Here is a 25,419-nt window from a genome sequence, read left to right as displayed (position 1 = left end):
ACCCTATTTTCCATGTATTTTATTTTTGGAGAAAAATAAATTTGAAATCAACTTAAAAAATTGTTTTTGAAACATAATATAAAAAAATTTCAAAATAGTCATGTGAGTTTCATAAGTTCAATTATAATTCCAAATGGCCCCACGTTTGGAGTGTCATATTGCTCCTCTCAAGATTTTGAATTTGGGCAAGGGGATTTGATTTCATTTAAACATTCAAATAGGACCAAAATAAGAAATATATTGCAAAAGTAATTATTTTCACAAACCACTTTTTTTTTCATGTCCTTTATTTTGAAGAAGTCATGTTATCTTCTCTCAGTGATTTGTATCGGATGAAATTGGAATTCAAAAGAAAATGGGAAAGTCATTTTATTCCCTCTCATTCAAAAGTTTTTAAAAAGTTTAAAATTTCACTCAACTTTCAATCACTCAAACAAACAAATGATGATTCTAATAATTATATTAACATTCCAAAATTTGGGATGTTACAAACCTACCACACTTAAAATGAATCTCGTCCTCGAGATTCGGAAGGGCTAGAAGGAAAAGGTTAGGGTTTGGGGGTCTTCGAACAAATCCAACCTCCTGTAAAGTGGTATGCTACCACACTTAAAATGAGAGTTACTAGTCCCTCAAAATATTAACAATCCTCTGGGATCTTGGCATCTGACTCCTCACATTCTTCATGGTAACTACTTTGGTGAAGCTCTTCCGTTAGATTCATAACGTTTCCATAAAAAACGAGGGTTCTTCTATTGATATAAGCTTCTTCCATCATTGGGTCTTCTTAACTGACAAGTCTCGTGATCATCCTAAATAATCTATCGATCATCCTAAATAATGACTTGTGGCTGTGCAGGTAAGCCTTGGGTCTTGAAAATATCCGTACGTCTCTTTGAGCCTGGGTGAAGCTTTCCGCAAGATGTCATGGCCGTCTCCAGCATCCCGGGTCATCCACTAGTTTCTCCAGGGAGCCGATCAACCGTACTTCACCCAGAGTTGCATTGCATCATGAGGTCTTGAAAAGTCTTGACTTAACCGGTCTTGTTTATGAAATTATTCTCGCATCACCCGTGATAAACTCTCAACCAGAATCCCGTCTACTCAAGCATAGCAATATGAAATTTTTCGTCCCGGGCGAAGTAACGGGGTTGTTGTGCCTACGACATGATACTAGAATATGTAACCATAATTTCCAAGTACCTAGTTAGCATGCAATTGGGCATAGGATGGTAGAACTACGATGCATAAAACATTGGTGATACATGATCAAATGACTTGCCTGGTATTACTTGATGAAGATAGTCGCTCTCAAAATCCTGATAATTCTACTCGCCACACTCCGAGCAATCTATCGTAAACATTCATGCCAAAAAGGAAGAACCAAGAGAACATAAGAACAAAGCATGTCTTGGTGCAAAAATAACAACGTACTAAGGTTTAATAAAAAAAGATAGGGCCTTATGGTGTTGTAAAAGGAACGGTGAAAGTGGTCAACTCAAAAGAGTCAAAGGATGATCAACTATTGCTATATAAGCTCAACTTGCATACTCTATGGGAGATGATCAAAAATATTGGGAGAACAACATGAATGTTGTTTGACAAATAGTATAAGACATAAGAATTTATTTGTAAAAAGAATTTCTTGAAATGGAGAAACTACAACGCAAGTTATAGCAAATTGAAGTATGAATTGAATTTGCATTGAAAAGGTCAAGAGAAGTTGAACTGAAGTACGATGGTTACGTACAAAAATATATGACATGAGTGTTTAGGGGTAAAAGGAATCAATTGAAAAGGTGGTACGATTTGCAAGATAAGATCAAATGAATGTATTCATTCGAATACAAATTTGAATCACTCAAATTTGTAAGGTTCAAAGGTCGAAACTAATGATGCTACTGGATATAGGAGATCAACATGAGCGTGTAGAAAAAAGAATTAGTAGATTTGAAATAGCGGATCAAAAGATACAAATACTTCAATATAACATTGAATCGGCTTAGAACGATGTGAACAGTTTTGGGCAATAATAGATAAATCTGATTTGATCAAAATTATAAGTTGAAAAGTTAAAACTAATGATACAAACGGGAATATTACTTTGATATGAATCCGACGCAATTGGATTCATCTAAAACGGAGCTACTGATAAAAAGATATGATCAAAAGATGTTTGAATATCATTGTGAACAAATTCCGAAATTTCGAAATTTCAAAAAGTTGATATGATAGGTTCACCGGATAGGTGGGATCAAGACGAAACTCTAGGCGTTTGTTTCACCTAATTCGGATAAACGAGTAAAAAGTTATGGCTATTTGAAAAATCAGGGCCAAGCTGTTTTACGGAAGAAAAGTGCTATGTCTAAAAGAATTCTAGTACTAATGTGTAAATACGAAGACTAATTAATATATCTAATTACTCTACCGTATACTAGTGTAGGAATACTAGTCTAGAAATAATAAACTACGGGAGTATAGAAAAATATGAAGAGAAATACCTTTAGAATGCAGAGTAAGAATTAATTCCAATGAGGAGACGACTTCGAGAAATCCCGCCGAAGAGAAAATAATATTTTTATTTAATAAACCTAGTCAAACCAAAAGATTGATTTAACCCGAAATAGATGATTTTTGCATGCTCCTATGGGTCTATATTTATAGGTGGAAAGAAGGTCTAATGGTCCATAGGTAGGCGATGTGGGACTAAACATATACGTAATGTGCACAAAAAGAAAAGAAAACGTTTCAAGGGCAGGAAGCATTCGGCCGGCCGCATGCGGCAATACGGGCCTTTTGTGTTTTTTATTATTCCCGCATGAACAGTGTTTACAGTTTTTTTTGTTTAAAAAAACAGCGAAGAAAACATATAAACAAAAGTAAGAGAATATTTTATATAGGCATATTATATATCAAAATTTTCAGAATAAAATTTCCTACAAGCTGAACATATTTTCGAGACCAAATAAAATTCTCTCAAAATCAGAAAATTCAAACATCGTTGCTGGTTTAAGAAAAATGCAAAGAAAACATTTTGAAAATACAAAAATGGATTCAAATTAATTCCTCTCCATTTTTATATGGAAGGGAATCATTTTACCCTATTTTCCATGTATTTTATTTTTGGAGAAAAATAAATTTGAAAACCACTTAAAAAATTGTTTTTGAAACAGAACATAAATCATTTTCAAAATAGTCTTGTGAGTTTCATAAGTTCAAATGTAATTCCAAATGGCCCCTCGTTTGGAGTGTCATATTGCTCCTCTCAAGATTTTGAATTTGGGCAAGGGGATTTGATTTCATTTAAACTTTCAAATAGGACCAAACTAAGAAATAGATTGCAAAAGGAATTATTTTCACAAACCACTTGTTTTCCATGTCCTTTATTTTCAAGAAGTCATGTTATCTTCTCTCAGTGATTTGTATCGAATGAAATTGGAATTCAAAAGAAAATGGGAAAGTAATTTTATTCCCTCTCATTCAAAAGTTTTTAAAAAGTTTCAAGTTTCAATCACTCAAACAAACAAACGATCATTCTAATAATTATATTAACATTCCAAAATTTGGGATGTTACAAACCTACCACACTTAAAATGAATCTCGTCCTCGATATTCGGAAGGGCTAGAAGGAAAAGGTTAGGGTTTGGGGGTCTTCGAACAAATCTAACCTCCTGTAATGTGGGATGCTACCACACTTAAAATGAGAGTTACTGGTCCCTCAAAATATTAACAATCCTCTAGGATCTTGGCATCTGACTCCTCACATTCTTCATGGCAACTACTTTGGTGAAGCTCTTCTGTTAGATTCGTAACGTTTCCATAAAAAACGAGGGTTCTTCTATTGATATAAGCTTCTTCCATCACTGGGTCTTCTTAACTGACAAGTCTCGTGATCATCCTAAATAGTCTATCGATGATTCTCATGGTGGTCTGCCATTTGTGGTTATCCTGCACTGAGAAAGGTCTTGGTTTCATCCTCGCCGTAAAATTTCCTACGCGTGACAACAAATGCCATGTACATGGGGCTTTCATCATACCATTCTAAGGCAAAAAAGCTTCAAAGAACGTCTTCTCTCACTATGGGTAAGTCTCTCAGATTTACCATTCCGACTAGCAAGAGAATGATAGGAGTAAGTCGTCATGGTGATCAATCAATTCCGCACCCATAACATTACTCTGTATAAGGTTTAGCGAATCTCGCATTCTAACACTTGGGAATCCTCACAAGCATTACAGAATTTCTCTTGTCCACGAATGAAGTTCGGATAATCCATTGATTCTGCAAGCTGAACAAAACATCTATCGTAACTTCACAACTCTCAGGTTTTTCGTATGCTCCTAAGAAAAACGTTTGCTGGTGCATCATAGCCTATTCCTTCATGCTCTTGGGGCAACCTTCATGAAATCTTGAGATGCATCCTTGGTACCGGTTGTATTCCTTGAACTCATTTTCCTTTCCATTGGTTTGTGTACCAACAAAAGAGTTTGTTCCTCATATTAAATCTTTCCTCAAATTTCCAATTCCAAGGTTCACTATTCTTCTGTTGTCACCCCATAGTTTGATATGATCCAACATTTCCTTCGACTGTATTCAGTGGGTTTGGCTTCTTGGTATGCATGGTACATTCAAATTCCTTGGGTCCTGTGGGTTTACCGATTACTACCACACTTATAATGAAATATACTCATGTCTACATAGACCGTATTTTGTCATATCCTCGAAATGGTCAGAGATATTTGTTCATAGAGAAATAACTCATACAATTTCGACATAGGAAACCATGACACATAAATTCCATTGATCCATGAAGTTATTACAATCTTAGAGACTTCCGTTACAAAATTTAACTCCATAATCTCATGAAAACAAGAGTGCTTCATGTCACACTTATTGCCATTGTCAAAACTAAACTACTCCATTTTAGCTTTCTACCCCTATGGACAATTACTAGCATAATGTCCTGCTTCCTTGCAATGAAAACAAATGAGTTTCGACAAGTCTCGGGGCTTCTTGGTGTTTGCTATTTCTCCTTGGTTTTCCTGCTTCCTTCTTGGGCACATATCGTTGTAGTGGCCCAATTCCTAACACTTGAAACATCTGATATGACTCAGGTCTTTATGTGTCAGAGTTTGACTCTGGCTGGTGTACTTTGTCTTCTTTCCGGACTGCTTCATTCTTGTCAGTACTTCCATTTCAAGTGGATTCAACTCTATTTTTTCTGTCGGGAAGTCTCCCAGACATTTATGGCTTTCCTACGTGCATTGTGTGAGAAATGTCCTTATTCTGCACATGAGTAGTAGGCATTGGAGAAAAATCTGGTTAGGCTTTGTCCATCAGGGTCTTCTATATTTTCCTTCATCACAGGTTCTACTAGAATCTTCTTCTTGAAGGTTTCCTTCATTACTGCTTTCTGCTCTTTGGCCACTTGTGGCACCTTGGTGTAGATGTAACACTGGGCTGGGTAGTGGGTGGTTCCTTCACACAAGAAGCAAGTCACCTGACTAGTTGGGCATTCCTCCACTAGTGATTCTCTTCACAATGAGGGCATCCATCCTTGTGTTCTTCCTGGGTGTGTCCTATTTCTCCACAGATCTTGCATGCACAAGGCTTCTTCATCGAGCTTTCATAGTACTTTTGAATAAGATGGGATCTTAACAGAGTCTTCTTGAATTCGTCCCAAGTTTCTGCTCCACTAAATCCTTGTATGGCCTGAAGCATTTTCCACCAGATAGCAGCACTTTGTGTAAAGTACTGAAGAGCGTGTGCCACTTCATACTTCCTTGAAATCAAATTGCTCCCGAAGTGGTTCTCCATGTTCTGAATCCATATATCAGCCTCCAGCTGGGTCATTGGTCCAGATATTACAAGTCCAGCTTCATACTCCATCTGGTAGGGTTGAGGTTTTGGGGATGAGATGGGTAAGAGAGAGAGAGGGAGAAACACACAATAGAAACAATATTTTTGAGAATAGGTTTTATTTGTGGCTGTCGGAAAACACACACCAATGACAGCTCACAAATTATCGTATCTAACGTGGGTATATAAAAGGGGTTTGGACTTCTAATGGTCATATAATTATTCGAACACTTCAGGGTCTTCTAGTTCTTCGGGTCTTGAGAGTCTTCTGTTGGTGTAGCTTCAATTCTTCAAACGCGTGGTGAAATCCTCTTTACTTTGAAGTAGAACTCCATTGATTCTTCATGAGGTCAAAGGGGTAAGGGGATTGTATAACTATTTGAGGTGAGAGAGAATATTTGATGAAATCAAAAGAGATGAGAAGTGAAAGGTGTTCTCGAAAATAAGATTTTTGAGAGATCCTATCCTAAGAAGTTTCCAGTTTCTAGGGTCACGTCCTACAGTCAACATGTGCTCTGATACCATTTCTGTAGCGACCCGACTCAAAACGAGTCAAGCCTCTGTGTATCTGTGCCATCCCTGGATCAGTATGCTGGCACACACAGTACATCAATGTATATATCAAAGTGCAATCACATGTAAATAGCGTAAAACTGATATATACCTTAAATATCTCAGCGGAAGCAGTCAAGGGAGTGGAGTCCCAATAAACACCAACGGCAGGTTGAGTGTAGACCGTAACCCTGAATCGTACTCTTACTCGTCGAAGAAAAATATCTGCAACATAAGACTTTGCAGCCGTGTAGGTCAGCATATTGTATATGCCCGCAAGTCACATATGTGAGGGGGTAAAATAATAATCATCTATTCTACATGCCTATATGGCAGGTGGGGCTATAAGTTTTTGGCGAAAAGCAAGTTTTCTCCTACATCAAGAGAGGGATAAAAGCAAAATGTTACTACATTGTTGGTTGTTAACGAGATGGTTCCACCAACCAATTCTCATACCCATGTTGTCAATAATACCCACATCAATATTATTATTTGTGTTGAGATTTTCAGACAACTTCAGTTCCTTTGGCTCAAGTTGTCCATGACCGTGGACACGGCTAATCGATTAGGTTTGAGTACTCTGCAGAGTTTTGCACACGTTCCCCACAAGATTTGATCGCCTCCGTGTATGTCCTCGCACTTCAGGGTGTTTGAAGACCGGATGATCAAAACATGGTCTTTCAACGGGTCCCTCTGAATCCCTGTCGGTGCCCATCCAATCCTACCGTTCTTCTACATCTGCTAGCACCGCCTGTCCAGAGTCGCCGCGTTGTCCAACCAAGCCAGAGCCCATAATGACTTGTGGCTGTGAAGGTAAGCCTTGGGTCTTGAAAATATCCGTACGTCTCTTTGACCCTGGGTGAAGCTTTCCGCAAGATGTCAAGGCCGTCTCCAGCATCCCGGGTCATCCACTGGTTTCTGCAGGGAGCTGATCAACCGTCCTTCACCCAGAGTTGCATTGCATCTTGAGGTCTTGAAAAGTCTTGACTTAACCGGTCTTGTTTATTAAATTATTCTCGCATCACTCGTGATAAACTCTCAACCAGAATCACGTCTACTCAAGCATAGCAATATGAAATTTGTCGTTGCGGGCCAAGTAACGGGGTTGTTGGGTGTCTACCACATGATACTACAATATGTAACCATAATTTCGAAGTACCTAGTCAGCATGCAATTGGGCATAGGATGGTAGAACTACGATGCATAAAACATAGGTGATACATGATCAAATGACTTGCCTGGTATTACTTGATGAAGATAGTCGCTCTCAAAATCCTGATAATTCTACTGGCCACACTCCGAGCAATCTATCGTAAACATTCATGCCAAAAAGGAAGAACCAAGAGAACATAAGAACAAAGCATGTCTTGGTGCAAAAATAACAACGTACTAAGGTTTCATAAAAAAAGATAGGGCCTTATGGTGTTGTAAAAGGAACGATGAAAGGGGTCAACTCAAAAGAGTCAAAGGATGATCAACTATCGCTATATAAGCTCAACTTGCATACACTATGGGAGATGATAAAAAATATTGGGAGAACAACATGAATATTGTTTGTCAAATAGTATAAGACATAAGAATTTATTTGTAAAAGGAATTTCTTGAAATGGAGAAACTACAACGCAAGTTATAGCAAATTGAAGTATGAATTGAATTTGCATTAAAAAGGTCAAGAGAAGTTGAACTGAAGTACGATGGTTACGTACAAAAATATATGACATGAGTGTTTAGGGGTAAAAGGAATCAATTGAAAAGGTGGTACGATTTGCAAGATAAGATCAAATGAATGTTCGAATACAAATTTGAATCGCTCAAATTTGGAAGGTTCAAAGGTCGAAACTAATGATGCTACTGGATATAGGAGATCAACATGAGCGTGTAGAAAAAAGAATTACTAGACTTGAAATAGCGGATCAAAAGATACAAATACTTCAATATAACATTGAATCGGCTTAGAACGATGTGAACAGTTTTGGGCACTAATAGATAAATCTGATTTGATCAAAATTATAAGTTGAAAAGTTAAAACTAATGATACAAATGGGAAGATTACTTTGATACGTTGGATTTATCTAAAACGGATCTACAGACAAAAAGATATGATCAAAAGAAGTTTGAATATCAGTGTGAACAAATTTCAAAATTTTAAAATTTCAAAAAGTTGATATGATAGGTTCACCGGATAGGTGGGATCAAGACGAAAGTCTAGGCGTTGGTTTCATCTAATTCGGATAAACGAGTAAAAAGTTATGGCTATTTGAAAAATCATGGCCAAGCTGTTTTACGGAAGAAAAGTGCTATGTCTAAAAGAATTCTAGTACTAATGTGTAAATACGAAGACTAATTAATATATCTAATTACTCTACCGTATACTAGTGTAGGAATACTAGTCTAGAAATAATAAACTACGGGAGTATAGAAAAATACGAAGAGAAATACCTTGAGAATGCAGAGTAAGAATTAATTCCAATAACGAGACGACTTCAAGAAATCCCGTCGAAGAGAAAATAATATTTTTATTTAATAAACCTAGTCAAACCAAAAGATTGATTTAACCCAAAATAGATTATTTTTGGATGCTCCTATGAGTCTATATTTATAGGTGGAAAGAAGGTCTATTGTTCCATAGGTAGGCAATGTGGGACTAAACATATACGTAATGTGCACAAAAAGAAAAGAAAACGTTTCATGGGCAGGAAGCATTCGGCGGGCCGCATGCGGCAATACGGGCCTTTTGTGTTTTTTATTATTCCCGCATGAACAGTGTTTACAGTTTTTTTTGTTTTAGAAAAAATAGCGAAGAAAACATATAAACAAAACTAAGAGAATATTTTATATAGGCATATTATATATCAAAATTTTCAGAATAAAATTTCCTACAAGATGAACGTATTTTCTAGACCAAATAAAATTCTCACAAAATCAGAAAATTCAAACATTGTTGCTGGTTTAAGAAAAATGCAAAGAAAACATTTTAAAAATACAAAAATGGATTCAAATTAATTCCTCTCCATTTTTATATTGAAGGGAATCATTTTACCCTATTTTCCATGTATTTTATTTTTGGAGAAAAATAAATTTGAAAACCACTTAAAAAATTGTTTTTGAAATATAATATAAAACATTTTCAAAATAGTCTTGTGAATTTCATGAGTTCAAATATAATTCCAAATGGCCCCTGGTTTGGAGTGTCATATTGCTGCTCTCAAGATTTTGAATTTGGGCAAGGGGATTTGATTTCATTTAAACTTTCCAATAGGACCAAAATAAGAAATAGATTGCAAAAGGAATTATTTTCACAAACCACTTTTTTTCCATGTCCTTTATTTTGAAGAAGTCATGTTTTCTTCTATCTGTGATTTGTATCGCATGAAATTTGAATTCAAAAGAAAATGGAAATGTCATTTTATTCCCTCTCATTCAAAAGTTTTTTAAAAAGTTTCAAATTTCACTCAAGTTTCAATCACTCAAACAAACAAACGATCATTCTAATAATTATATTAACATTCCAAAATTTGGGATGTTACACCAGGGAAGCTGCCGGATTGATCGAGACGACCGTCGCCATTCTCCTTCGTTCCGTTCCCTCCTCCGACCCTCCATAGCTCGCGCCTCGCGGATCTCAGGTACGTTGCAACTCCTCTCTCTCCCGCTCCCCATGACACGCCATGCCCCCCCCTCCCTAGGTTTTGCTCTGCTCCGCCTCTTGCCGGATACTCCGGTGGGCGCCAGGATCTGATTGATCACGACTCGTGTCCCCTACGCGCCAACCAGCCTTCTCGCCCGCGTTCCCAGATCCGTGAATCTGTAATCCGTTTTCGTGAGGCATTGTTTGCCTCTAACTGTTCATGAATCTGTGATCGGTTCGGGTTCAGACGGCCGGGGCGTGGAGCGGCTGCAGCTCGCGGCTACCAGTATGGATCTGTAGTAAACTCCAATAGCGGCTCATAGTTAGCAGTGTCAGTAGTCGGGTTCTGAGATGGCTCGTGCGTGGAGTGCGAGGATTGCGCGGGCTGACGAGTTTGAAGATGTCAGTTCGGTTCTGGGATGGCAACTCGGATGTCAGATTACCCGTTGCCATATCAGTAGCCTGCCGGGCCTATGTACATTATGGTCGATTTGTTTGGATGGTTTAGCTCGAGGGTCTTAGATTTTTTTATAACATGATCTGATGTTGTTTGATTGGGGATATCTGATCATAGTGTTCATTCTGCATCTGATTCACAGTGAATGCTTTAGGCTAGCATTATTTTAACTAACGTCTACCAGTTACCTACTTATGTGGACATTGTACTTTCGAAATTCTTAAAATATGGTATTGCTCTAGGAAAATATGTCTTGAATTCACTTGTGTTCATAATGCATGTATATGTTCCCTAGTCTTTGTGTTCTTGCTTTTTACTTATGGCTACCTCGTGAATTATACTGTTTTTGTTCCGCCACGAGCAAAACTTAAGTGGCAGAATATTTAGTTAAATCTATTTGATATGTGCATAAAACATTTATTTCTTGGCCACTCTTTGTATATGAGTGGCTGTAGATTCTCAGTTCTCGATTCTTTCAAGTTTCAACTATCTTGCATGCCTTTTCTGTGAGAAATAATTAGCTTCTCTCTTGCAGTTTTATAATTTGCCGACTTGGCTTTGGTAATTCCTGGGACTGACGAACCACTAAACCACTGAACAAATAGCGAGACGGAACAAATTACCAATCAACTTTTGAAAGCCTTGCACTTTTGTGTTTCACTATTCTTAATCACAAGTATTTTTGTTCTGGTCCAGACACACAATGTTGCCAAGGAATTGATGAAGTATCACTCACAAACCCTCGGATATGTAATTGGTGGCAATGGTCGGAGAACTGAAGCTGACCAGCTTGCAAAGGGGGTCAATTTGTTAGTAGCAACACCAGGCAGGTTGTTGGACCATCTGCAAAACACCAAGGGTTTCATATATAAGAGACTAAAGGTAAATAACTAGTATGCACCACCTTTATGTCAAGGAACAGAGAAGATTTGAAGTTGGATTTGAAGTTGCATGTTTATGGTAACATCACAGATTTAGTTATGTCTAGTAGCTTTACTAAAGTAAGTAGCTTTTGTCATAATACACTTATGCACAAGATGTGAGATGTAATTGGCCTTGGTACAACAGAAAACAGTAGCCATTATGGTTGTAACTCTCAGCAACGTGTGAAAGAAACATACATTTTCATGGAGGAAGCAGCACTCATCATAGTTTATATATGTATGATGATGCTTTGTTGCACACCATATAGCTTAACTTCAATTTTTTATGCCAGAATTGCTTTGTTATGGACTAATCAGTCATCTAAGAGGTGCTTTACCCACTAGGACTGCTGTTGATGACCCTAGTAGCTATAGCTCTCATTTGACAAATCACCCTCCGATTTTGCTAGCTGTGCTGTATGGCTGATTCTGATGCACTCAAAGTGGAAAAATGAAGAATAATGATCCTCCTTTTCCCCTTCCTATCTTAGTATTCGCCGCAGTCCTTATCGCCTCTGTAGCCGCATAGTTAATTTCAAGTTGCAACAACTATGTAAATCTACACCAAGTTGTAGTTGATTCTCCTTGGATCAAAATATTTGCGGGCAAGGTTCACGATCTGCCAGGCTAATGACATTCAATAACATATCCAGAGTGCACTTTCCTGCAGTTATGAGTGGTGTTTCTATAAATTGCAGGAATGGCGTGGCAGTAAAAATGTTTTTAAACACCAAGGGTTTCATAAGTTAGCTTGAAAAATCAATGCACATTGTCATAACTAAAGAAGCAAGACCTTGGATTTGAAGTTGCATATTTATGGAGTGCAAGGATCGGACCAAGCATAGCTCTGTGATTTTACTATACACTTTTCTGCCAACTATGCCAGCTAGAAAACTGAGAGTTGCAGCACATAAGGTATATTTTCATTAGATTGATTTTCCAGTGGTGTGACGTGGCAAGGAGGGGAGGATGAACATGCCTTTTTCAACACATGGGTGGGGACAAACAGCGACGGGACTTTCCAAATCTGGCGGCCGCTGTAGCTGCCTGTATAGCACGCGGGCGCTGCGTAGCAGCGTCTAGTTTCCCAAATGGTGCCACCAAGGACGCCGTCCGTGCCTCGGCGGCTTCTGCCGCCACCAAGGACGCCGTCCTCAGGCCCTTCCGTGAGAACCGTGCTCTCAAGGAATCGCTCTCCACCTTGACACCTTCCGTGCAGTAATAAATTTACATTGCTTTGATAGACTCTGATGATAGATGTGGCACTGTGTTGTATCTGTCACTAGTTCTGATAGATGTGGTAGCGTTTTATCTTCATACTGCATGGATAGTGCAAGTTTAGAAGTCATCTCTGGGTTTCAAGCGTAGATCAATAGAAATTTCATTGCTTTGATACGATGGAATGTGCCTGCTAGACTCTGATGATAGTTATTGGCCTTTTGCACCTGCAGATCATTTCGGGTCTTCAGAATTTCGACAGGTCCAATGTTGCATCTGTCATCATGGCCGCAGATAAGGTGTGGATGTTGTTTGGTGCACTCATTTTCCATGCTCTGTTTTCTTTTTTTGTACAGCTTAGCTCTTGTAGATGGGTGAAATGTTACCCTTTGAACTTTTTCTGGGATAAAAGCTGGTCGCTTTGCAGACATTTTTGTATGTACCTTCCCGTCGCCGTCGCGGGGCGTTCTTGGCTCCGATCGCTTGCCGGCTCCGGGTGGGTAGTTGATAGTGCCGTGCCATGCTGCTGGCCCGTTGCATGCTGATGGCGAGTGGGGGAAGGGGAAGCGGCTTAGAGTGACAGTGACACGCGGCACAGAAATTTGGATGCGAGTGCTGAAATTCTGAAAAACCTTGCTTCGAAATTCAGAGACGCCAGCTGAAGGCAAGCGTGGTCATGAGTTAAAGAACCACTTGGAGATGTCTGGTTGCCTCTTGTTGTGTGTTTCAGCGCTCTACTCCCATGCTATATGTGCCGTGTTCACGAACTTTTAGTTCAATTTTTAGCATTTATATTATCATTCATTACATAGTTCCTGTTATTTTAAAGTGATATGAACCTGCTGTTGTGTTGTTGGAGTCCTAACAAATAGTCAGATCCACGGGCTCGGTTTAGGCTAATTGCCTGACCATTCATCAGATGCCTGGCAACTGTTCTTTAATTTAATTTTGTACCTGGCAACTGTTCTACATAGACAAGGGTGGACCACGGGCATCTGTTGTTCCTCTCGTAGTTAGACCAGCTTGTCTTATTGTTGTGATTATTGTCTTAGCTCTTATGGCTGGTGCTTGCAGAAAGATCCAATAACTGGAGAGTCTGAAGGGCTGGCATTTGAGTTCAATCTCTGCGAAGATGTGGCCTCATGGGAGCAGGTGTGCATTTTACGTACTGTACATACTTATCTGTGTGGTTTATATTAATTCACTGAAAATCGGGAAGACATCGTTAAGTGATGCGTTGGCACTTGACATAATGTTGTTAGAGCAACACAGTACCTATTGATGTAGTGACTTAAGTTGTTTTTTTTCTAGGTTCGCAACAGTACCACAATACTCACAAAAGAGTACATTGATGCATTACAAAATGGCTGGGAGGAGTATGCATGGCGCAGGATCAACAAAGGAATCCTTCTGTAGGTAGACACAAGTTTCACAGTTTCACACAGACTTGCATTATGGTTCAATTCTACAGATTGTTGAATATGTTTAGTTTTGGGTTTGCAGGAATAAGTGCAGGAACAGAACTCTTTGCATGGCGAAGATTTTATTGGTTCTCCCTGACACATCACCATATATACCTCAGCAATTTGGTAGTTGTGTCGTTGTTGGTCACTGCACTATAGATTTGGGTTGTATCGTTGTGTATTATATTTGCTATGGAGCTATGTATGTATGGATGCTATGGAACTATATGTATATATGGATGCTATGGAACTATATGTATATATGGATGCTATGGAATTTTGGATGTATGGATGCTATGGAATTTTGATATATGGATCATGAAATTTGTTATGCAACTTTGCATATATGTTATGTGTTGTGGATCAGTAAAACTATTGGGCACATATTATGTATTATATATTTGATATATATGTTACGTGCTGTTGAATTTGTGGTTTTGAAACAAAACATATATATGCCAGAATACAAGATACTAATGGAGCATCATGGGCTATACTAATGGCACACTACCTGGTGCGCCATTAGTATATATGCCCTGGGAGGCATACTAATGGAGCACCATGGGCTATACTAATGGCGCACTGCCTGGTGCGCCATTAGTATACCAGATACTAATGGCGCACCATGAGCTATACTAATGGCGCACTTCTTGGTGCGCCATTTGAATACCAGATACTAATGACGCACCATAAGCTATACTAATGGCACACTGCCTGGTGCGCGATTAGTATACCAGATACTAATGGCGCACCTGTGGTGCGCCATTAGTAAAAAAATCTAATCACGTGATGCTAGTGGCGCACCTATAGTGCGCCTTTAGTAGCCAAAATAGGTGCGCCACTAGCAGGCCTTTTCCTAGTAGTGTACGATGCGGGAGCTTCACAGAGTAAGGGAGTTAGCTCTGAAGAGCCCCTGCAACTACTGCACCTACTGCAACCACCACGCCGGCGACCGAACCAGAGGAGGACGGCGGCGACTACCACGGCTACCACTGATCACTCCATGCTACGGGAGCGAAGTAGGATCCACAGGGGATCCATTCCCACCTCGAAAACACCCTACTGCTGCATCTAGCAACGGGCACAATCTCCTCACTTCCGCTACACTGCTTTGTGCTACTTTACCCGAACAGAGCACATCGAGGATGAGCTCGAGCCTACCGCGCTAGAGAGGCAAGAGAGGGGTCTACGCGTTGCTCACCGAGGGGGAAGGAGAGGAGAGATCGACGCGTTGTAGGAAGAAGAGACGGCACCGATCCGCTGCAGGAAGAAGCCGCCGGAGTCGAGGAAGAAGGCGCACGTCATGGACGTCGAGGAGGAAGTCCCGGCTTCGGCTCCGCGCAAAAATGGAACCCCTCCTGGGTCCTCTTGCTCGCGCGGCTACGGGGAGGCGACGAGATCAACGCTACACCGGCGTCGAGCTCGACCCGGAGCTTCTCATGGCGATGCGGACGACGAGGAGGTCCCTGGCGTCGCTGGGGGGAAGAGGAGGGGAGGATGAACCCTAGCTGCAGGGGGAGACGAGGTGCGGCTTAAATCACCCTTGGGGGAAGCGCAGGAGCGCAAGATCAAGGAAGGTGAGATCGGGAGGCTGAGGCTGGTTTGTACAAGCATGACATCGACGGGAGGAAGAAGAGGAACGACGTGTGGGCTTCTGTGCTGCGAAGAGAAGATGGGCCAGGGAGAAGATGCGCCATGGTAGCGCCAATGAGAGAGGAGGACAACCTGTGGCCCTTTCTAATTTAAAAACAACATCACAACAACTAATATTCCCAGGAAAAACTAAGGAATTAAAAATAAAAATAAAATATCCGTCGGCACAAGGGAATTATGCCCCAAATAAATAAAATACCAAAAAGATTATTTGCGCAACTGAAAAAATTACCAATCAGGTTTAATTAAATCTGAATTAAAGGTAAACCACAAACAAAAGAAGTTAAAAAACCCCTCTCCTACATGCCCGCTCTCCAACTAAAATGCACTAAAAGGGTAACATTTTTAAAACAACATTCAAACAAGTTTCAAAATGCCTGCCAAAATAAAAGGAGAAGGAGGAATGGATTTTTTGGAAACAACATGCTTCAAAACAATAGGATGACCACACTCCATATACCCATCACTTCACCACCACATGCTCATACATACAAGGATCAACACAACAAGAATGAGACAAGCATGCAAGGAGATGGCAAGGCAAAACAAGGCATGGAAACCCACATGGAATAACACATGGTATGCCAATCCACATCACATCAAGCAACACATGAAATCACAAGTCTCAAAAACAAGACATGGAATGATATGGAATGATATGGAATGCAAGCATGCAAACGAAGAAATACAAGGGACATCACATGAAATCATAGCATAGATAACTCTCATGTCCATGACAAGTTGGACCCACATGAAGAAGGTTCCAAAAGGGGAAGGTTACACACATGGGGCATTACAAACTCTCCCACACTACAAAAAGATCTCGCCCCGAGATATACGCCTGAAAGAACTCCGGAAATTCAGAACGGAGGCGATCCTCGCGTTCCCAAGTAGCCTCTTTACCGGAATGGTGTGACCACTGCACTTTGAGAAATTTGACGGTCTTGTTGCGGGTCTTGCTCTCAGTCGCCTCGAGAACCGCAACTGGATGCTCGCGATAAGATAGGCCAGGATGAAGGTCGATGTCTAGAAGATGAATAGTGCGCTCGAGGGACTTGAAGCACCTCCGAAGCTGAGAAACATGGAACACATCATGGACATTTGAAAAGTTTGACGGGAGCTCAAGCTGGTACGCAAGGTCGCCTCTCTTGCCAACCACTCTGAATGGACCAACGAAACGAAGCGCAAGCGATGCCAAAGCGCTGATACCCTTCATAGGCGACACCTTGAGATAGACGAAGTCATCAAGCTCATAAGACATGTCATGGTGCTTGCTATCATAATAGTTCTTCTGACGGGACTGAGCTGCTCCGAGGTTGTCACGAATGACCCGACACATCTCCTCAGCTTCTTCTATCAAATCATTCCCAAGGATCTGACGCTCGCCGGTCTCGGACCAGTTGAGCGGGGTACGACACTTCCTGCCATAGAGAATTTCAAACAGAGCCTTGCCAGAACTAACTTGATAACTGTTATTATACGAGAACTCCGCAAAAGGCACACAATCCTCCCACTTCATACCAAAAGAGATAACACAGGCTCTCAGCATAGGAGACTGAAAAGAGTCCCAGAACTTGGAAGTGAAGATACTTCCGCGATCCGAGGAGATCATCATAGGCACACCATGCAAGGACACAATCCTGGAGGTGTACAACTCTGCAAGCTGAGCTGCTGAAATGGATTCCTTGACTGGAAGAAAATGAGCCACTTTACTCAACTGGTCGATGACGACGAAGATGGCATCATTCCCCTTCTTCGACTTCAGAAACCCAGTGATGAAATGCATATCAATGTGATCGAACTTCCACTCGGGAATTGGCAAAGGTTGCAAAAGACCTGCTGGACGTTGATGCTCTGCTTTCACCCTTTGACATACATCACATTCATTTAAGAACTGAGCAATCTCACGCTTCATACGAGTCCACCAGAAGGCCTGTTTCAAGTCGTGGTACATCTTGGAGCTTCCAGGATGAATAGAGAGCAGAGAGTTATGAGCTTCCTCCATGATTACCATTCTGAGATAACCTTTCGGGACGACCAGACGATCCTCGAAGAACAACGTGTCTCTGGCATCAACATGAAGCACTTATACTTGGGAAGACTCTTTGCCACGCCAATCTTGACTTTCTTCACCATAGCATCAAGAAGCTGTGCTTGTCGGACCTGATCTTCCAAGGTAGGAGAGATCTGAAGGTTTGCAAGAAATCCCCGAGGTACGAACTGAAGGTTGAGCTTCCTGAAAGACTCACAAAGACCAGGCTAGAGAGGTTGCAGAATCAGACTGTTGCAGTACGCTTTTCCGCTCAATGCATCTGCCACGACATTAGATTTGCCTGGTGTGTACTCAACACTCGGATTAAAATCCTGGAGCATTTCCACCCAATGTGTTTGTAGAAGATTCAAGTTAGGCTAAGGAATATGTACTTGAGACTCTTGTGATCGGTGAAAACTTCAACCTTACATTCCAACAAGAGGTGTCTCCAAGTCATCAGAGCATGTACCACAGCTGCTAGCTCAAGATCATGCACAGGATAATTCTTCTCCAGTGGCTTCAACTGCCTGGAGGTATAAGCAACCACCTTCTTCTCTTGCATCAGGACTGCACCAAGACCCTTGAGAGAAGCGTCGCAGAAGGTTTGGTAAGGCTTGGAATCATCCGGAGGAACCAAGACTGAAGTGGAGGTAAGCATATCTTTGAGTGTGTCGAAGGCCAACTGACACTCTGGAGACCAAGCATACTTCACACCTTTCTGAAGAAGACTTGAGAGCGGCTTGGCGATCTTGGAGAAGTTCTCAACGAACCTTCTGCAATAGCCAGCAAGGCCGAGCAAGCTTCGAAGTTGCTTCACATTCTGTGGAGGCTCCCATTCAACAATAGCCTGAACTTTGGACGGATCAACTTTAATGCCCTCGGCAGAGATAATGTGACCCAGATAGACAACTTCTTTCAGCCAGAACTCACACTTGGAAAACTTGGCATACAACTTGTACTCTCTCAGCTTATCAAGCACCAATCTGAGATGTTCTTCCTCGGTTTCAGAAAAGACCAGAATTTCATCGAGATAAAGAAAGACAAAGTCATTCTTGAACGGAGAAAATATGTAGTTCATCAATCGATAGAATGTCGGAGGAGCATTAGCCAGACCAAAAGACATGACCGTATACTCATACGAGCCAAAACTAGTCCTGAAGGCAGTCTTCGGAATATCTTGCTCGCGAATGCGAATTTGATGATAGCCCATTCTGAGATCAAGCTTGGAGAAGACCTTAGCACCTTTCAACTGTTCGAACAACTGAGTTATGTTCGGAAGTGGATATTGGTTCCGGATTGTCTTCTTGTTCAATGGACGGTAATCGACACACAACCGGTCCGTGCCATCCTTCTTCTTGACAAACATAACTCCACAGCCCCACGGAGACAAGCTCGATCTGATCAAACCCAAACGCTCCTGCTCATCGAGTTGCCTCTTAAGTTCCATCAATTCTTCTGGACTCAATTTGTACGGCCGTTTGCACACCGGCTCGGTGCCTGGCTCAAGCTCAGTGACAAACTCAAGTTCACGGTGCAGACGCATGCCTGACAGCTCTTCAGGAAACACATCTTCATATTCGCAGACCACTGGGACTTGCGTAATAGGATTAATCTCACCTTTTTCATTCAAAGAGAACAGACGGATTGTATCATCGCGTGCCGCGAATGTAATCACATCCTCTGAAGAGTGGGTAAGCTTCACTTATTTAGCTTCACAATCAATTGATGCCTTGTTCATGGCCAGCCAGTCCATACCAAGAATCAAGTCGATGTCGGAATTGCCCAAGACAATAGGAGATGCCAGAAAAGCATAAGCGCCCATATTGACAGAAATATCCGGGACCCGACAATTGGAATTCATCAATCTCCCAAGAGAAACTACTGAGATAGGCTTAACCAAATCTTGACAAACAAACTCATGCTTTGCAGAGAATGGACGGGACATGAAGCAATGTGATGCACTAGAATCAAATAACACTTTAGCAGGAATATCATTCATGAGGAGGTTACCCATGATCACATCTGACGAGTTTTCTGCCTCAGCAGCATTCACCATGTTGACTCGAGCTGATCTTGGGTTGAACTTGACAAGAGCATTGCTTGGAGGTTTGCCTGGAGGAGGAGGCGGCAGTCGGAGCTGAGAAGTACACTTGTTGGCATAATGACCCTTCTGCCCACACTTGTGACAAGTCACCTCTGCTGGCTGCCGGAACTGAGACTAAAGAGGCTGTTGCTTCTAATGCTGGAATCTCTGCTGGAAGACAGGGTTGGGTGGGTGGGAAGAACTACGACCACCAGAGTGCTTAAGCTGCTGCGAGTGCCGAGGAGGAGGAGGCAAACCCAAAACTTTTGTTGCTTTTGAACCACCTGAGTCGAGGAAGAGCTGGAATCTGTGAAGCGCTTCTTAGAATTCTCCACCCTAAGCAAGGCTGCCTCTACCCTAAGAGCTAAGTTGTAGAACTTGTCGAACTCCTCAGGATCGTGCAAAGCAAGAGCTAACTGCAAATCTTCTTTCAAGCCACCTCTGAACTGATAAATCTTGCTCTTTTGATCAGGGATATCTTGCAGTGCGTAACGGCTAGCTCGCGGAACTCAACGTTGTACTTGTACACGGAATTGCCACCCTACTTCAAACGCCTGAACTTATCACGCATCTCCTCCACAAAGCTGCAAGGAATGTAGTGGGACCTGAAGTCATGGCCGAACTCATCCCAAGTGATCACTCTAGCGCCTCTGGAGTCCTTCAATTGTTGCCACCAGATAGAAGCCTGCCCCTTCAACTGGAATGTTGCAAATTTGAGAAAATCCTCAGGACAAACATTGCTACACTCGAAATGCTTGTTCATATCATGGATCCAATCATCTGCATCAAATGGCTGGTCACAGGAAGTGAAAGTCTTTGGCTGATTCGACAGGAACTGACTCAGACTAGCAAACTGATTGCCACCATGCTGGAAATTGCCTTGCTCCTGATTAGCTCTCTCTTGCAACAACTGTAGCAGCATCTAGGTGTTTGCATTAGTAGCATCCATCACCGCTTGCCAGGCCTCCGCAGGAGGAGGCGGCGGTGGCGGAGGATTCTCCGGAGGAGGTGGTGGTGGCGGCACATCCTCATGCCTTGGGTTCTGACGAGTTGGTGGAGCCATCCTGGAGACGGACAACACATTAGCCCACATAATACATTGAAGATATTGCTGAATCAAAAGGCAGGAATATCTGAACAGGAATAAAGCAATTGCATTCGAGTAAAATAGTAAGAATGCTTCCTCAAAGTGACGGTCGACAAAAATTCTGATTAAGACCATTGCAAACAAGTATGAGCTAGAACTGCTCGGAACAAACATATGATCGAGATTTCATCTGATATCTTCGTGGATAAGATCGCACGGGCTCGAATTTATAGTAGCCATCCTGTGCAAGGTAGTGCACACGACATACCAAGTATCCCCGAGTCGTAGCGAGCTACAAGGACTCTTTAAGACACAACGAGAACCGTTGTAAGACGACCGTCAACAAACGCATCCACTAAACATCGAATCCCAGGCTCAATCATGCATCTGTAGGAAGATAGTCCTATAAGATACTACTTGATATCCCACCTATGAATTCCCGAAATAACTGGTCATGCAATCTGGTACACGGATACAAGGAGTAATATCACACAACTCCTATACTAACCCGTCACCTCTATCACATCCGTTAACACACAACCAGCATCTCGGACCTTCATCTACAACAGACCCTCGTAATCACAATGATACCAAGTATGGCAGTACTCCCGAACAATCTGCACCACTACTGGGGACATCGGGGTTATCTTGCCACTACTAGTATTGAAGCAATTACGAACATCCTTCGTTCTTAGATACTCAGAAATCTGAAAGATGGCGATGTGCGCAAGAATCCCCTGGAGCTCAACTCCCCGAAAGAAATCAAGGCAGACAGGAAGCACCAAGACAGGACTCTGTCACATCAAAATCATATAGATTTCACAAATACCCGCGTGATCCTAAAATTTTTTGAGCGAGAAGAGGAGTAGAATAAAGATATCCTAAGTCGGGAACCTCACCAGAGCATGGAAGAGGAGAAAAAAGAATCCTACTCTCCGATATAACTAAGACTCAAAACATTTTACTAGACTCGAATCGGCCAAGTATGATCACATAAAGGCTCCTATGGTCGTAAGGCTCTGATACCAACTTGTAACGACTAAGATGCGGTCCTTTCTGATCTGGGGATCGAGGCCCCGAATTGGAAAGCAGCGCATCTAAGCGTCTCGCAAACAAGGTATGATAGCACATACATAATATCAACAGAATGACAATAAGGGATTCAATTGCCATCTCATAAATATATCAGAGTACATCAGGCATACAATCAACGTAGTTCCGCTACAGACTACAAAACAAGGGAAATGGCTATGTTACCCTGCCTGCTGGCCCAAGATCACGACCATGCCTCAATCTTCTAGATAGTTCACGTACATGCGGTCGTTCTCCTCGTCGTACTGCCACGCCAGGTGCGTGTCGTCGGGATCACCTATCTCGGGGGTACCTGTACCTATTGGTGTTGTGAAGGAATCTGTGAGCCACGGGGATTCAACAATCTATGACCTCGGTGCCAGAACTAGTCAAGTTATTAGGTTGGATAGGTGGAGTATATAGGTTGCAGCATCCTAAGCTTGATATGGTGGCTAACGTACGTAGAACATATATGAAGGTGGTCTATGCTAGCAGTCGATGAACAACGGATCACTAAGTGATCCTGATCACCTACCTATGTCAATCATAACCCCACCGTGTTCCCGATCGAAGAGAGATCTTCGAGGGGGACAATCACGGTTACGCACACAGTTGGCAATTTTATCAGCTTATGTTTAAGTTATCTATTACGGGATGTTCGCAAAATATTCCAAGTTGCCACATAATCGCGAGCACGGCTTTCCGAAAGATTAAACCCTGCAGGGGTGCTCCAACTAGTCCATCACAAACGTACACGGGCCGCAAAGTAATCCTCTATTACGAATCTCGTGATCTCGCCGGATTCCTTAGAGGAAAACCTCAACTCTCGGGAGAACCAAAGCTTCATCGGGATTCCTATACGCAAGATATATCGCTAAGGTAAGACAAGACTAGCAGGACATCCCGACGTGTCGACGACCCTGATAAGAGCCACGTATCTCAGTCTCAGGACACGCCGGATGAGCACAGCGTACAATGGCCTGATAGACATCTCCGGAGTTGCCCCGGGTTGGCCCCGCACACGACTCTAGTTTGGACCAACACTCATGAGAAGCACTGGCCCGGATTGTTGATTAAAGATCCTCGGGGTGAGCATTCCCTATGCAGATTATTATTAAGTGATTAGAAAGTTAACACCAATGTTGGGTCCTGCCGGACAAGTCTTAACACTACCCGATTTATCGAGGCGGTCCCCATAACAACCCCGAACGTGTTAGGAGCGATCAATATGGAATCAAACACCGGTAGCCGGTAACTATGGCGGCAATAACGGAACAAAACACCCGACAAAAGGCTAGGCCTTCTGTTATTTACCAAGTATATAGATGCATTAATTAAATAACAAAATTAAGATAATGATATCAAGCTCATGTTATCACATGAGGCAAGCACCTACATCTAGCAACGCTAACATTAGTAGCTCAGCAAAGCCTACTTAGCCATTCAAGATTTGCTAGGAAGGGATAAGTGTTTGGGTTTCATGGCATATCAGGAGGCAAATATTTCAGTGGTAGGCAGCGAGTATATGATGGAAGAAACGTAATCTAGCATAACAAGTCTAGAGATGGAATCAAGGTCATGTCATCTTTCCTGTGATATCCTCAGCTTGGAACGGTTCTTGATCGTCCTGCACGTACTCTCCCGAATCCACGAACTCGTTCTCTGATCCCGGACAGCTCAAGCACAAGCACAAGCACAAGCATGCATCACTATTCTACTCGCTAGCACAAGCATGAGAAGTAAATACATGTTCCTGGACAGAAATGCATCCTAAGCTATTTTGACATGCATGAGAATGACATGATCAGATGCGTCTCGTGAAAACTATGCAAAAGCATATAAAGAACGTTACAATCGGAGCTACGGATCAACGGGAATCAACAAAACAAGATATGAAGCCCTGCGTGTCAAATTCATCACCACACACTCGAATGGCTCAATTCTGGTATTTCCAGGTAGCCAAGACATAAAACAACCCAACATGAATGGGTTGGAGCAAGGAAGAACACCACATCATCAACTAAGCACTCACAAACATCAAAATGACAAAACTACACAATCTGCCATAAACTGCATCATAGCACTTTGTGATCTACATGCAAAGAACCTACAGCCTCTAAACATGCGAAATAAGATATGTGGCTGTAGCTATCCAATATTACTACAAGCACTAGCAAGAATCACACACAAAGGATTTAAACACAGAAAGTTACAAGGCTGCAAACATGCCCAAAAATATCAGATTTCAGGGACTTAGTGAAAATTCCCGATTCTCACTTTCTGTCTATGCTCTGAAGTATTTTGACAGCAGCCAAAACAATATCTACAGGACTCCAAATGGAATGAAATTTTACAGGGAGCTAGAAAACATATCAGCTTCAACTTTCCAGTTGAAAGCTAAGGCTAGATCACAACACATTGACCTGCACAAGCTCATCTACAGGAGAAGAAAATATAAACAGATTCTCAGACTTTGTGAAAATCTAAGATTTTCACTAATCTGGAATTTCAGCCACATGCCTACTTTGAGTGGGCACAACTTGCACATATGGATTCCTAAACATGAAATGAAACCAACATGTGGTAGAGGGGGTCACCCTCTGCTAGCACAACCAAGAAGCAAACCTTTGTGCTCAACAAATCGCATGGAACCAAGCTCTAAACATGGAACAAATCTAAAATATGTCATCTCCAGAAAATGTTCCAATGGCAAAACTAATCTCACCAATGGATTCCTGGGATGATTCTACCCCAAAAGCATTTAAAATACATATGCACTTGCTTGGAACAAAAGAGCACAAACTAGAGAAGAAAAACTACATAGAACCTTAAGTAGTGAATAAACCCATCTACACACACACCACACTCACACAAGGCATGTGAGAAGGGGGGAAACCCATCTACACACACACCACACTCTTGAGTTCATAAGCACAAAACACATCACTTCACTATATCTCATGAGAAGCAACTACACATGCTACCCTAGAGCAAGCTCACACAACCTCATGCACGCCCTCTTACAAGTTACCAAAACAACCTACACATGCTACTACCAAGTATATAAACACACACATAAGTACAAGCATGAATATGCACCAACATGTAATCTTAACTAGTAGCAACCAAGGACACCACAAAAATATGAAAAACTAGCCAACATAACCTGATGACCTGCAACTGCAATCACTGTTGCTAGAAGCAAAATATTACACAGCAAAGAAAAAAATACAGGAAAAAAAATAAGAGGCTTGGGAGGGGGTCGAACCCAAGCCCTCTCTGCAATTGTATTGCTGCTGTTGCCACCCTGCTACTGACATGGCTTCGACAGAGAAGGTGCATCTAGCAAGAAATACCTCTGGTGCTGCATCTATTGTCGAAGAGGAAGGAAAAAC

General features: G+C 41.7%; 1 protein-coding gene and 1 long non-coding RNA gene across 2 annotated transcripts in view; both read left to right on the top strand.

Moving 5' to 3' along the window:
* The window catches only part of LOC123396339 (ATP-dependent RNA helicase HAS1-like), a 31,701-nt gene extending 17,866 nt beyond the window's left edge, over window positions 1-13,835 (top strand). Inside the window, exons 2-4 of the mRNA XM_045091296.1 lie at window positions 11,038-11,055; window positions 11,191-11,376; window positions 13,710-13,835. Coding sequence (XP_044947231.1) covers window positions 11,038-11,055; window positions 11,191-11,376; window positions 13,710-13,835 — 330 coding nt within the window. The remainder of the gene's footprint in view (window positions 1-11,037; window positions 11,056-11,190; window positions 11,377-13,709) is intronic.
* Window positions 13,836-13,927: 92 nt separating this feature from the next.
* On the top strand, window positions 13,928-14,348 carry LOC123397787. The gene is made up of 2 exons (XR_006610025.1): window positions 13,928-14,047; window positions 14,139-14,348. It is a non-coding gene; the product is annotated as an uncharacterized LOC123397787 (long non-coding RNA).
* Window positions 14,349-25,419: the final 11,071 nt, after the last annotated feature.

Source organism: Hordeum vulgare, chromosome 5H, assembly GCF_904849725.1.
Source record: "Hordeum vulgare subsp. vulgare chromosome 5H, MorexV3_pseudomolecules_assembly, whole genome shotgun sequence".
In the NCBI taxonomy this organism is placed as follows: Eukaryota; Viridiplantae; Streptophyta; class Magnoliopsida; order Poales; family Poaceae; genus Hordeum; species Hordeum vulgare.
Note: the sequence above shows the minus strand (reverse complement) of the source record. Positions and strands in the feature narration are given on the sequence as shown.